Consider the following 13,006-nt stretch of genomic DNA (forward strand, 5'->3'; position numbering starts at 1 on the left):
ATGCAGCGCCGCGACGACCCCGCTGCTCGTCTGGGCCGCGGGCCTGGCCCCGGCGGTGCCCGGCAAGGGGGTGCCCCGTCGCGGCGGCCGCCCCGAGGCGGGGGGGGCCGTGGGGCCAGTAGCGGGGCGCAGCCTCCGCCGCCGCTCCTGCAGTCCAATGCCGCTGCGGCCGGCGCCTCTACCGGACAGGCCCCCGCCGCCGGCACCCCCGCCCCGCTGCTCTCCGGCGGCTCTGCCAAGATGGAGCCTGAGAACAAGTACCTCCCTGAGCTGATGGCCGAGAAGGACAGCCTGGACCCGTCCTTCACGCACGCCATGCAGCTCCTCACCGCAGGTACCAGGGGCTGGGTAGGGTGGGACCCCGGCGTTCGGTGGGGCGGGTAGGGGAGAATGCAGCTCCCGGTGAATGCCGTGTGGAGGGGTGGGGGAGCGGGAGACACCCGGGTGGCCGATGCTGCCGGCGCAGGGGCATCAGCGAGGGGCGGCCGCTGATCGACCCTGTCCAGTCTGACCGCGAGGGTTTGAAGTTTAGATATTTCTCTCATTTAATCTTTGTTAGCCCTGTGCTTAATCCGTGGCCTGGACCGAATTAAACGCAGAGCCAGAACTTTCTTTTTAAACATGGTGTGCGGTCGCGTTGGCTCTTTTCATCCCTGGGGAAAGAGGGGACCACAGAGCACGGTAAAACCCGGGAGTTCCCCATGCAGCGCCTGCTCGAGCCTCTGCGAGCCGTGGTTTGTGATCTGTTTTGATTATCCATTCTGGTAAACTGTGTTAGAGTTTATTTCGTGTCCCTGGTGAAGCTGAACAGGGAATGGAAATGGCAGCCTTTGTTCTGTGTCTGACTGGCTCTTGTCCTTCCCCATCACTGGTGGCTGATTTCTTCACGTCTCCACGGAGCAGCTGCTGGTGCCTCTGCCGAGCAGATTCTGCTGCTTTGAGACTCTGTGGCTAGCTTAAAAGTGGTAATGAGTCAGAATAGCTGCCACTGACAGCATTATGTGCAGGTAGTGGAGAGCTGGGAGGCACCCAGCGCAAGGGTATGATCTGGTTTAATCTTCACATGAGCAGAGAGCTTCACTCTGTTGCTTATTCTGCTTTTGAATTGGTTCATTTTAATTTTTTAGGGTCTTTAAAGTGTATAGTATTGTCGTGGCTGGTGCAGTGCTTGGGATTTTATTAGCTCCTCCTTTAACGTAGAAAATGATTCTTAGGAATCACTGCCTCCCATTGTGTGAGGAGCTGAGGTCTGTCATCGTGGGAACTTTGGCATCACTCACCGACATCTTGATCTAAATAAATTACTTTAATATTCTGATTTGACAGCAATTTGATATTTTTCATTAATAAACCCCTTTAGCCAGCTGATGCTCAGCAGCTCAGGATAATGCCTCCCAGAGAAATGAAACCTAAGGCGTTTGCTCATTCTGGCACAGAGCCGTGTTCTTAGCCTACTTCATAAAGCTGTGGTCACTCGAGTGGTGTAACTTATGAGTGGTTTTTTTTTTCCATTAAATTAAAAATTGCTTGTAGTAGACTGCAGCTTTGTGGGGCTTAAAATTGATAATTGGAAGAGCTCCAGATGCTTCATGCTTGCTTTGGATGTTTGAAAAATTGGTGACCTTTAGGAGCATTCACAAGCAGCCCAAATTCAGGATGCTCTGAGCAGGGAGCTCGTGAGAGAGAATCTGAACTAAAACAGTGGGTTTAGGTAACTGAATGACAGATGACCCCAAACTGATCTGGATTGCTCAGAATTTCTCTTCTGCTATGGCACCCTTTGGTGATGTCATGTTGGAGAAGCTGCTATAAAGCTTACTTAGGAATTTAGGTCTGAGCCAAAGCACAACTTAAGCAAAATGACTTCCAGACAAAGAAGTGACTGATTATTGAATGTCAGCAGTATTCTTATCCCAGCCTGTTTTCAGGAATAGAAGTTGCTTGTCCTGCCTACGTCTGGGAGGAAACCCTGAGGAGCTCTGCCTTGAACCCTAGCACTGTTCAAGGCCAGGCTGGACACAGGGGCCTGGAGCAAGCTGCTCTAGTGGAAGGGGTCCTGACCCGTGGCAGGGGATTGGAACTGGATGAGCTTTAAGATCCCTTCCAGCACAAACCATTCTATGATTCTATGAAATTAAGACTTCTTCTTTAAATGCAACGTGTAACAGAAGCCTACAGTACCTTTGTGGTTCTAAAGCTGCATTTCTAGAGAAAAATAGCATTATTAAGGCGCAAAGTGAAGGGCAGCACAGTGATGTCATACTGATTCCTAAGAAGTGTCCTGTGTGATGGAAAGACACGATTCTAAAGAAACTGAAAACTGGGATTTCTTGCACCTTGGAATATGATCCATGTTTCCTCACTTCTGTAATTCAGGGTCTGTGTGACCTTCCATAGGAACAAAAACCCTTTTTTTTTTTTTCCCCTCACTTTGAGTTATGCCCTCCATCTGCTGCAGGGAGATCAGGAGGAGATGCTGAGGCTTTGAAAGGCACAGTCCTCTCTTTCTGTGTGCCTTGGGAGGACAGGAGATGGCCAGCAATGTGTTATCTGGGTGTAGGGGTGGGGGATTCTCCAAATTCTTGTGGTAATCTTGGCTATTTTTATATCATGGAGAAACTCCAAGTGAAAAGAGCTGGTCATCTCTGAGCTTCCTAAGCTGCAAACAGGTATTTGAGCTGTGTCATTCCACTAGCAAGGCTCTGTGTAGCTAGAATCTAGTTGGTCCTCACGTTAAATACAGCCCTTTCCTTCCCCAGAGGTGTGGAGTGGTGAGGAGTGGATTCACAGCAGTGGGTAGGGTATTGGAGAGGGACCTGTAAAGGGAGGGGGGGCTGAGGACTGGAGTTAGAGCACCACATTGTGATGCAGGGAGCAGTGTGAGGTGCTGGAGGACTCCTAAACAAATCCCCTGTTGACCAGGCTGTTTCCTGTGCCAGGTTAATTCAGTCTGTGTGTATCCCTAGGAAGATAAAAGGGATGCATGGGAAAATTGGCTGCATGGGTGGTGGCCTCAGTGGAGTGACTAGCTAAGGAAGCCACCAGTGGGATTAGGGAAGGGCTGAGGTCATGGGGGTGATGAGAAGCTGTGTGTAACCCAAAGCAATCCAGTCTGCTGGAGCTTTCTTTGTGTGGGATTAAAGCTGTCCTGAAATGTGGACAATCGTACAGGTTCCTCTGCTTCCATGTGCATGCCCTGCTCCACAGGACCTGTAACTGCAGCCTTACGCTAGTGTCCAGATGTTGCAGGTTGTGATGTGCTCAGAGCATTTCCCTGTTGCATTTTCCAATGTATTATGTGCTGCTGAGCATGCCAATGTGATGGGGCGTTGCTCGGCTCTGCCTCCTCCTGCTGCCTCCCAGGAGCCTCCACTACCTGTGTGTTCCTCAGAGCTCACCTCCAGGCTTTCTCCCTGCCTCAGCTTGAGCCCAGTTCCTTTACTTCCCCACGTCCCTGTGCTAGTGGCAGATCCCTCCCTTCTCAGCAGCCCTGTTTGTGTGTGATCCCAGCATATGCACGTGAGGGGGGGGGGGGGGGGTGTTGTGGCAGAAAGCAGGAGGAAAATAATGGGAAATGCCAAACCCTGCAGCTTCCGCTCCTGAAGGAGTCCATCCCAGAGCAGGTCCCTGCTTCCTCTCCTGTGCAATCAAACCAGCTGGGGAGCAGTAGTGTAGAAGAGAGGTGGCTCTGCTTTCTTCCAGAGGCTCCCATCCGTAAACTCTTGGGGTTTTCCTGGGGTTTTTTGGATGTGGGGTCAGTATTGTTATACTGATAATACTGATAATACTCTCAGTATTGTGAATGAACAGAATGGCTCTCTGCTTACAGAGCACAAATGTGCTGTGGAACAGTGTTTAATGTGTTTTTTATTAAGGAAGAGCTTGGGTTTCGATCAGGAGTAGCACTGTGGCTGCTTAGCCTCCTCCTTGTGAAGCAGCGGTGTTACCAACCCCCTTTACCTACCCTTAGGATTTCTTCTGAGACAATGCAATCACTGCCCCACATGAAGTCCTGGAAACCACTGCCACACATGCCGCCAGCCTGCTGCCATTCCCCGTGGCACAAAGGTAACCTTCTGCTGCACCTCTGACACGGCTTTAAAATATCAGCACTGAAATGAGGCATGTTTAATCCCTCCAGGTATACGTATGCTTCTCCTTCCTATCAGTAAGTGGTCTGACAAAATGCTACCACTCATCAGTTCATTCAGTCCTGCTTCGTGTTGTATAGCCAGAATACAGACAGATAACGCTGGAATCCGGAGCCGTAAGACATGTCACAAGTGGAATGTTTTCAGTCCTTCTTCACACCTATTTCCAGACACAGAGTTTGCTCTGCAGGTGTAAAGGGAACTGCTGGGTCACCACTCTGACCTGAACCACAAAACCTAGAGAAGAGCTTAGAGTCATTCTGTTGTGCAGGGTTTTCCCGTCTCCTTTGTTTTATACCTGTGCTGGAGACATGCTGGTGGTGGATCGGATGAGGGTTTTTAGCCAACAGTTCGTTATCTGTTGCCCTCACAGACTGGTTCTCAGTTCTGCCAGGAGGCAGAGTGCATCTGGATGTGGGGTTGGTGGCAGCTGTAATTCACTGCTTTGCAGAGCCTGACATCTGATTGTGTTGTAGTTTGATGAGGTAGAAGATGCCTCTAGGTACTTTAATTTGTGTCAAGAAAGGATTAGGGTGCTTTTATTGCTGATGTGGGCATAGAAAACAGTTCTTGTTAACATGCAGAATGCATTTTTAGGAATTAATCTAGTGTTTTTGGAGAAACAGAACACTTGAGAAGTCACCGTGATGCATTACAGGGTCTAAAGCTGCTCCCAACCAGGGATAAGGCCACCAGAGCAATCTTCAGTTTCCAAATCCTGATTCTCCAATCTGTTCCTATAGCTAAAATTAAAAACTACATAGAACTCCCCACGGCAGCAGATTTTTTTCTTATTTTATACATTTGCCAGTGCTTGAACTCTTGGTTTTTTGTTTTTTGGTTTTTTGTTTTTTTTTACTTTTGAGTAATATCTTTAGAAAATCATCTCTTAAAGCAAAAATCAAGCTTTTTCAAAGCAAGTAGAGCTGGTAATTTTAAGAAGTCATGGTAACACTTTTGTAAGAGAGCCAAGATGTTTTTGCCAGTAGAAATAACGATATTCAGGCTTCTTTTTTTTTTTTTTTCCATAAATTTGCAACATAATTTCCAAGGTCCATGTTGAGAACCCGAAACTAAACCCCAGTATGTATTACTGTGTCCAGAACGGAAAGGTTACAATATTAATCATTGGATGATGTTTTCCTAAAGGTTTGGGATTTTTCTTGATTGCACATGTTGTTGGACGACTTCCTTGTGGAAAGGTGCTTCTGAGCCCACTAGGTTGTGGTTGCCTGTGCTGCAGGAGGATGCTGTTATCCCATTATACCTGTTTCTGTTTGGATGGTATGAGAGTATGACCAGGTGGATAATATGTCAAGTATCTGATACACCAAGTTGTAAACATGAGCATTTAATCTAAAGCTTATTGTTTCTGGCGTGGGCTGAAGTTCACAGGAAACACCAGATACTGAAATTCTGCTGGAACTTGGGTGATGACTAAGTAAGCCTCAGTTTTTGTCTTGCAGCTTTAATCCAGTTACAGGTGTAACCTGGAGAAAGTGTCTCTCTTCTCCCGAGATGTGAGAATTTGTATTTAGAGCACTTTCAACTCAGAAAAGGTATTTATCATTCTTGGGTTTGCTGATGAAATGACACCATTTAGGTTTAAGGCAGGGCCATGCTCCTCTCCTGATTAGCATCTGTAAATAGAAATTTGGGATGGCTATGCATGGTGTGACCAGTTTTGGTTTTGGTTGATCCAAAGAGTATGTAATGGTTCATCAGTGATTTGGGGTTGTTAATAACGGATTGGCTTCAAATTTGTGGGAACTTATCTTCTAATTTTTGGCCATTAAATAAAATTTGTACCTAAATGGACATTCCTGGAAAAGAAAAGCCAGTCAGCTCTGGGCTGCGGGCTTTGGGGAGATGTTGGGTGTCCTGCACAAGGGAAGGTGTGTTAATGACTGTAAGAACCTGTGCTAGAAATGCCTGCCTTGTAGATGGTCCGTAATCTTCTCCATTTGGGTTGTCTTTTGAGGTGATCATCTCCTACCATCTCCACGTGAGTTTAATTTCTAGCTGGATTTGAGAAGGTGTTTGTGTGCTAGTTCCCAGTTGGCCTGCCTTAACCATCTGCTTCCAGAAGGTTATTTGGTCTTTGTTCCAGATTCCCCTCAGGCTGCTGCATGCCTTCAGTTCAGTCAGGCCACCTCAGTGTTTTTCCAAGACCCTGGAATTCACAATATACAATTAAAAATCAGAATCTTAATTTGAGAGACAAAAATTTGTCCTTGCATTGCCTGACAGAGGGGAGACTGAGCTGAGCTCTTAGGCAGAAGCTCTCCCCTGTGAGGGTGCTGAGGCACTGGCGCAGGGTGCCCAGAGAAGCTGTGGCTGCCCCATCCCTGGCAGTGCTCAAGGCCAGGTTGGACACAGGGGCTTGGAGCAAGCTGCTCCAGTGGAAGGGGTCCCTGCCTGTGGCAGGGGTTGGAGCTGGAGGAGCTTTGAGATCCCTTCCAACCCAAACCACTCTGGGATTCTATGAATCAAGTTAAGGACTTGACACTCACAGCTGTATGCTTGAGGCTTACAACCAAGTTACGAATTGGGTCTTTAGAATTCATCTAATGAAATGAAGCTTATAAGAATTTCCTAAACCAGACCACACTCTAGTGTGTCATGCGTTCAGGCTTCTGTTTATTAGGAATCCTTGCAACTCACCAGAACTCCATGGTCTCAGTGCGTGGTGGCACCACTCATTAAATTGCAGGTTTAAAATAGTGCATCGGCTTGAACGATAAGAACTTCGTTGGTTTGCTGCTGGCTGCTGCGTTACAGTGAGCATAACACATAGTGTAGCTGGTGTCCTTGGAGGTTTGGGTGTCTGCATGGATTACTGCATTCATGGTGGTGGTGTGAGGCTGGGCGTTGACAGAGGAAGGCACAGCAGAAGTGATACACAGGACTGTATGTAGTTTCCTACTCTGATGTGTTGAAGTTATTTGTAGGGCATTCTCTGCTGTTCTTTCTTAGGTTTATTCATGACCCCATTATTGGCCTTCTGGAGTCCCTAGGTGTGAAGGGAGGAGGAGGCTAGGACTGTCTGTCCAGACTCCATCAATACAATTCTGAGTGTTCATGTATGCACAGAGAATGAGGGTTGTCTGTCCTGTTGTAATTCCAACTCCAAGTTATGCTTGTTTGAGGAATGTAAGCAGCCCTATTTTTATCTTGTTTAGAAATTGAAAAAATTCAGAAGGGTGAAACAACAAAGAAGGATGATGAGGAGAACTACCTGGATTTATTTTCCCACAAGAATATGAAACTGAAAGAACGAGTTCTGATACCTGTCAAACAGTACCCCAAGGTGAGGGCCAGAAAACAGCTTATTGAATCTCTGTGGTTTGCTTGTTTTCTATGAATTTTATGGCTGACTTTTGGCAATAGGAGCTGTCAAAGTGTCACCAGGAGTTATGCCATTGTTCCATTATTGCTATGGATTTTTTCCTATGCAAGCTTGCAGGGTCTTATTCCTAATATATTGGGTCTCTACAGTGCCTTGGGATAAAGCTAAATGGTGATGCATAGTAGATATTTTATTATTAGAACAGACACTTTGATAAGTAGAGCTTTTTGTTTTACAGTTAAGAACTCCTTTAACTCTTCAGACTTGCTGCCTGTAAAACTGCTGGAGAGTAGATGTTAGAATTAAACACCTTAGATGAGTTGATTTAGCTTGATTTTTCTGGTGGAGCATTTTTTCATGAAAAGAATGTTCTGGAACTTAAATTTTCCTGTGCGTTTTTTGGTGAGGTGCAGAGAAAAAGGAGCGGTTAATTTTCTTGTCAGCCAGCATAACATTCAGAAAAGCTTTTGTTACTGAGCTCTGGAGCTAAGGTTTTTTTAATTCTTCATTTACAGTTCAACTTTGTTGGAAAGATTTTGGGACCTCAAGGCAATACCATCAAGAGGCTTCAGGAAGAAACTGGTGCTAAAATATCTGTCCTAGGAAAGGGTTCAATGCGAGATAAAGCAAAGGTAAGGGCATCACCCTTGAAAACATGCACACATTAATGCCTTTAATATGGCCGTGAGGCGGAGTGTATTTCAAAGCATTTCATAAAACATCAAGCCATTTAAATCCATAAGCAAAGGCAGTCAGAAGTCCCACGTTTAGGAAGTCATGTTTCCTAAAGTGTTCTGTGCTTATTGGAAGCAGTCTTGGATGGGGCAGAAGCATGAGATGTTTTCTTTATGAGCATGACTTTGAGTCCAGTCATCTTTTAATTCCCTGTGCCCTTGGATGCAGAGATAGTTTATTTGAAAGGTGAAGTACCAAGTTCATAAAACAAGAATTAATCCCAGCTACTCTGACAAGTCGTTCACAAAAGGAATATTTTTCACCTCCAGGAAATAAATAAAATCCTTTTTCCAGTGATTCCCTCTGAAATCCTGAAATTCCAGTGGTTCACTGAAGATGCTGGAGCAGAATGTTCCAGGGACTCTTTACTAGATCGCAAAGTGCCAAGAGGGTTTTTTTTTGACAGAAAGTGGAATTATATTTTTTCTTCCTTCTTATTCCTAAAACTGAGCCAAAGGAGGACAGAGCTGTAAATTAATTCAGCTTTTTACTTCAGTAGCACAAAAAGCTTTCCTACTTCTACCTTATTTGTAGCTTCTGCAAACCATCTGAATAACACAGATATCTGAGAGGCAAGTTAAAGAGCAAGCTTGTTTGTGTTGTTAGGTAATAAAGAGCACCTTGGGCAGAAAGGTGGTGTGGAAGAGGAATAGCACAGCTTGCCTAATCTGGGGGGAAAAAGAGGCCAGCATCACTCTATTAGCAAAACTATCAGTCACCTGCAAAGGCAGCTGCAAAGAGATTGGAGGTATAAATTGTGTGTGGCTTTTTATAGAACTCTATGCTCATATCCATCCTGTGTTACCATGATCTGTGTCCAGACATGACCAAAATGCCTTTACAGACATCTCCTGCTAAGGCTGAGAAGACAGGTAAAAGAAAAATAGTTTCTCTGTATCTTATTTAGCTTTAGGAATCCCTAATCTGCTTTGTTTCAGGAGGAAGAACTGCGTAAAGGGGGAGATCCTAAATATGCTCATCTAAACATGGATTTGCATGTCTTCATAGAGGTTTTTGGCCCCCCTTGTGAAGCGTATGCTCTGATGGCTCACGCCATGGAAGAAGTCAAGAAGTTCCTCGTTCCAGTATGTATCCTGGTGTTCTTTCCTTTTTGAAGGAGGTAGATGGGTTGTGATTCTGGCTATAAGGATGGGGTAAGGTCTGCACAGTGCAAGGCTCATGCTGCAGGAATTGGTGTCACTGAAGAACCCTGGAGTATTAAAGTGTGTGTGTGGCATTTGAAGATGACCCCATTAATCCTGCAGGGAGGCATGTATCATTCTTCTAACCATAATTATAAAGACATACGCTTACAGAGCAGTTGTTTAGAACACTTGGAGTATGTATTTCTCTCCCAGGACTAGCTGTGGACCTGGTGTGGGTGTCAGTTTTAGCAGGAGGATTAAGTTTAGCCATGCCTGGAGTCTTGACTGGCTTCCTCTGAATGGGGGCTGTAGTGGAGAAATCTGGCTAGAAAACTTCATTGGTCAAATGAGAAACTAGGTACAGAGGTGTTTGCTCTGCCCTGAAGGGGTGGTGAGAGGATGAGGAGGGTGATTGCCCAGGCAGCTGGGTATTAGTATTCAATGTTGTAGTTGTTTTGTGAGACAAAACTGTCAAATCAATATTTCTCCTGCTTTAAATGCAAGTGATACGAAGGAACCTCTAATTTTGCTACCCAGGCATTTATACAGATGACACTTGTCGGTTTGGGGATGTCTTTTACTGGTGAACCTTGTAAGACCTTCGTGGGCAGTTTTGTGCCAGTATGTAATGCAAAAGTGCTAGAATATTGCCTCCAAGAACTGCAGAGCTTGGAGGAGTCTTTCATGTATTAAAATGATAATGTCTCTCATTAAATTAGGGTAAAACACAATGGGGAAAGAAGCAGGTAGTACTCCCTTTGTTCATTATCCTTTGTGTCTGGCTTGCTCAGCCTGTAACTCAGACATGTAAGGGAATATAAGGGAATAGTTCTTCCTGAATGTAAGGGAAAAGTTCTTTCCTGTGAGGGTGCTGAGATGCTGGCACAGAGAAGCTGTGGCTGCCCCATCCCTGGCAGTGCTGAAGGCCAGGTTGGATACAAGGGCTTGGAGCAAGCTACTCCAGTGGAAGGGGTCCCTGCCTGTGGCAGGGGTTGGAACTGGATGAGCGTTAAGGTCCATTCGAACACAAACCAGTCTGGGATTCTGGGATCCTATGAATGTCAGGCCCTGGTGCTGCTCTGTAGCTGTGGTTGGAGAGTTCAGAAGTGCTTCCTGAAACACCAGGGGCAGGTGGAACCCAAGAACTGTGGGTAGTAGGGAAGAACGAACAAAAAGTTTGTGGGTACTGTGTGATTTTTGTGAGTGACACGGAAAGGAGAGAGATGGCTATGTGAAGTGTCTTTGAAGGAAAGAGGTCATCTTCAAGGAGCCCCTGGGATGTACAAAACCTCACAGCAAGCGTGCTTCTTGCTATTTAAAATGTCTTAAGTACTGCTGCCTTCACACAGTGTGTGAAACTTGTGAGAATTGACAGAGAAGTCATTATGGAAGCCAGCACTGCTGTGAAGACACATCTGGTAGGAGACTTCTTGCTCTGTGGTGTTGCCATGGCACTGTGAAGATCCCTGGTGCAAGGCTCAGCTTGCCTGTGTGTTGAGGAGAGATGTGGCGTACAATGACTTCTGCAGGGTCGTCAGGCATCTATCTGTGCTAATTCCAGGAGCTACATCCCCCAGGGTGATAAAATGCACAGAGCCAGAAACATGCTGCATTCCTAAGAATTTAAAAAGACAGCCTGGATTTGTACATGGGTGTTTGCTCTTTGTCAGGCTGTCTTACGCAGTTCCTTTAGTGTGTCAGGATTGCAGCAAGGTGTTGTTGCCTCACATGGGCTTGTTGCCAGTCACTCCTTAAATGTAAGGTGCTTGAGGTGAGGTATGTCTTGCATGACTTTACCTCTGAACTCCCCGATGCTTGCAAATAAATCTTGCTGACATCCCTGGGATGCTGAACACCACATAGCTCCCAAACAGCTGTGAGAGGCCCTCTTTCCTGGGAGCAGTGGTTGGGCTCACCACAGCTCCTCAGTCTGTGCAGGTCATGTGCCCTTCCTGGCCAGTTTGGAGAAAGTTGTAGTTGTGCACTGCTGATCACATCCCAGTAAAACTAACCCATGGATTTTCATTTAGGACTATGAGGTTGGTTTATTCCAGTGTGGTAGCCTGTGGTATCCTGGAGCGCAGACTGGCTAGTTAACTGTTCTCTGGAGTTCACTCTTTCCCCTTTTTAGGATATGATGGATGATATCTGTCAGGAGCAATTCTTGGAGCTCTCCTATCTGAACGGCGTACCGGACCCAGCCCGAGGCCGGGGAGTCCCTGTGAGGGGAAGGGGAACAGCCCCACCACCGCCTCCACCTGTCCCAAGGTATCTTTCCCAAAGCACAAGACGTGGAAATGCTGCATCTTGCTCAAGAGTTGTCCTGCCAGATGAGGTTAATGCACATCAGCTATTAGCTTGACCTTGGCTTTTCCAAGGCTTTCTGACGTTGTATTGCAGGCTTGCTTTTGGCAAGTTGGCATTAAATGCTTTGTGGTTTGAGATGTGATCAAGCACAGTGGGTATCTTCTATATTATTTTTGATATCTGAAATCAGTAGCATCATAAAGTAACCTTTCAAAACCAGGTGTACAAAATCATGTATAGATAGATGTTGTGTTTGCTTCTGTAGCCTTCAGCAGAATAAGCATTTTCAGTTTAAACTGGCCATCTTTTGACAGTTACAGCATTACTCTGTCATTGCTGTCAAGGCATGGGGATAAATCAGTGAGAAAACTGTTACTAGGTTCCTTGCTCCACTACCTGTTTCATGAAGGGGAAGTCTTTGCTTCTGAGTGTTTAGCCCAGAAGTGCCCCTGCTCATCTCATCATTGATCTGTAACTTCTGGAGGTCTGGCAGTCATTGCAGGTTAATGGCAGAGGGTTGTTTAAAATGAGCTCTGAGAAATTACTTGCCCAAAGCTCTGTAGCAGATTTATTTCACTGTCCGTACCACATCTAATACAGTAGAGTTCCCATCCCAGAAGTTTTTGTAAATCCGGCAGTAACATAACAATTTTTGTGCTAAAGAAGTCATAGTTTGGTTAATGGTAACTCCATTTATTTGTTTATCAAGCTATTGCATTTTAAAGTAGGTCTAAGAAGCACATGTGCTGCCCTCAGCATTCAGCACTTGAGCTGTACCTCTTCACAATCCTTCTCATCTCCTTCCCAGGGGACGCGGGGTTGGTGTCCCCCCCCTGCCTCCTCCTCCTCGGGGGGCCCTCGTGCGAGGAGCCCCAGTGCGAGGTGCCATTGCCCGGGGAGCTGCTGTAGCCCGCGGGGTGCCTCCCCCCCCAGCAGTACGGGGGGCTCCTGCACCCAGAGCACGAGCAGCCGGCATTCAGAGAATACCGCTTCCTCCTCCTCCTCCCGCACCAGAAGCCTATGAGGAATATGTGAGTAACTCTATATCTTTGGTTTAATTCCAGCTTAGCTGACCACGTATCAGATGCTCCACATTACTGAAATAAGGGCTAAGATTGCTCTGGAGACATGACCAGCAGCACAAATGTTGGTATGGGGCTGGGTGACCTGCTCTGTGTCTTACTCCTCAAAGGAGGGAGCTGCTCCTGTCCAAAATACAGGGCAAGGCGTGGTTTTGGTAAAACAGAAATGCTCCCCTAAGGCTTAAGCTGGCCAACTATTACTGCATGGTACAAAAACTACATCACAAAGATTGATGT

The 13,006-nt window shown here is 46.2% G+C and overlaps 1 protein-coding gene across 3 annotated transcripts in view; it reads left to right on the forward strand.

Moving 5' to 3' along the window:
- KHDRBS1 (KH RNA binding domain containing, signal transduction associated 1) overlaps positions 1 to 13,006 on the forward strand; it is a 21,706-nt gene continuing 8,700 nt past the window's right edge. For 2 of the 3 annotated variants that reach the window (XR_009726595.1, XM_061360837.1), the window contains exons 1-6: positions 1 to 334; positions 7,334 to 7,461; positions 8,016 to 8,132; positions 9,174 to 9,320; positions 11,512 to 11,648; positions 12,496 to 12,718. Coding sequence is in view for 2 of the 3 variants with exons in the window: in XM_061360837.1 (XP_061216821.1) it covers positions 1 to 334; positions 7,334 to 7,461; positions 8,016 to 8,132; positions 9,174 to 9,320; positions 11,512 to 11,648; positions 12,496 to 12,718 (1,086 nt within the window). In the remaining variant the exon portion in view is untranslated. Of the gene's footprint in view, positions 335 to 3,970; positions 4,069 to 7,333; positions 7,462 to 8,015; positions 8,133 to 9,173; positions 9,321 to 11,511; positions 11,649 to 12,495; positions 12,719 to 13,006 lie in introns of all 3 variants that reach the window. The other variant, XM_061360838.1, reaches the window with a different exon arrangement.

The sequence above is a fragment of the Neopsephotus bourkii genome, unplaced genomic scaffold (genome assembly GCF_033783945.1).
Source record: "Neopsephotus bourkii isolate Nb327-2 ecotype Australia unplaced genomic scaffold, CSIRO-AGI_Nbou_v1 NB_1036, whole genome shotgun sequence".
Taxonomy (NCBI): domain Eukaryota; kingdom Metazoa; phylum Chordata; class Aves; order Psittaciformes; family Psittacidae; genus Neopsephotus; species Neopsephotus bourkii.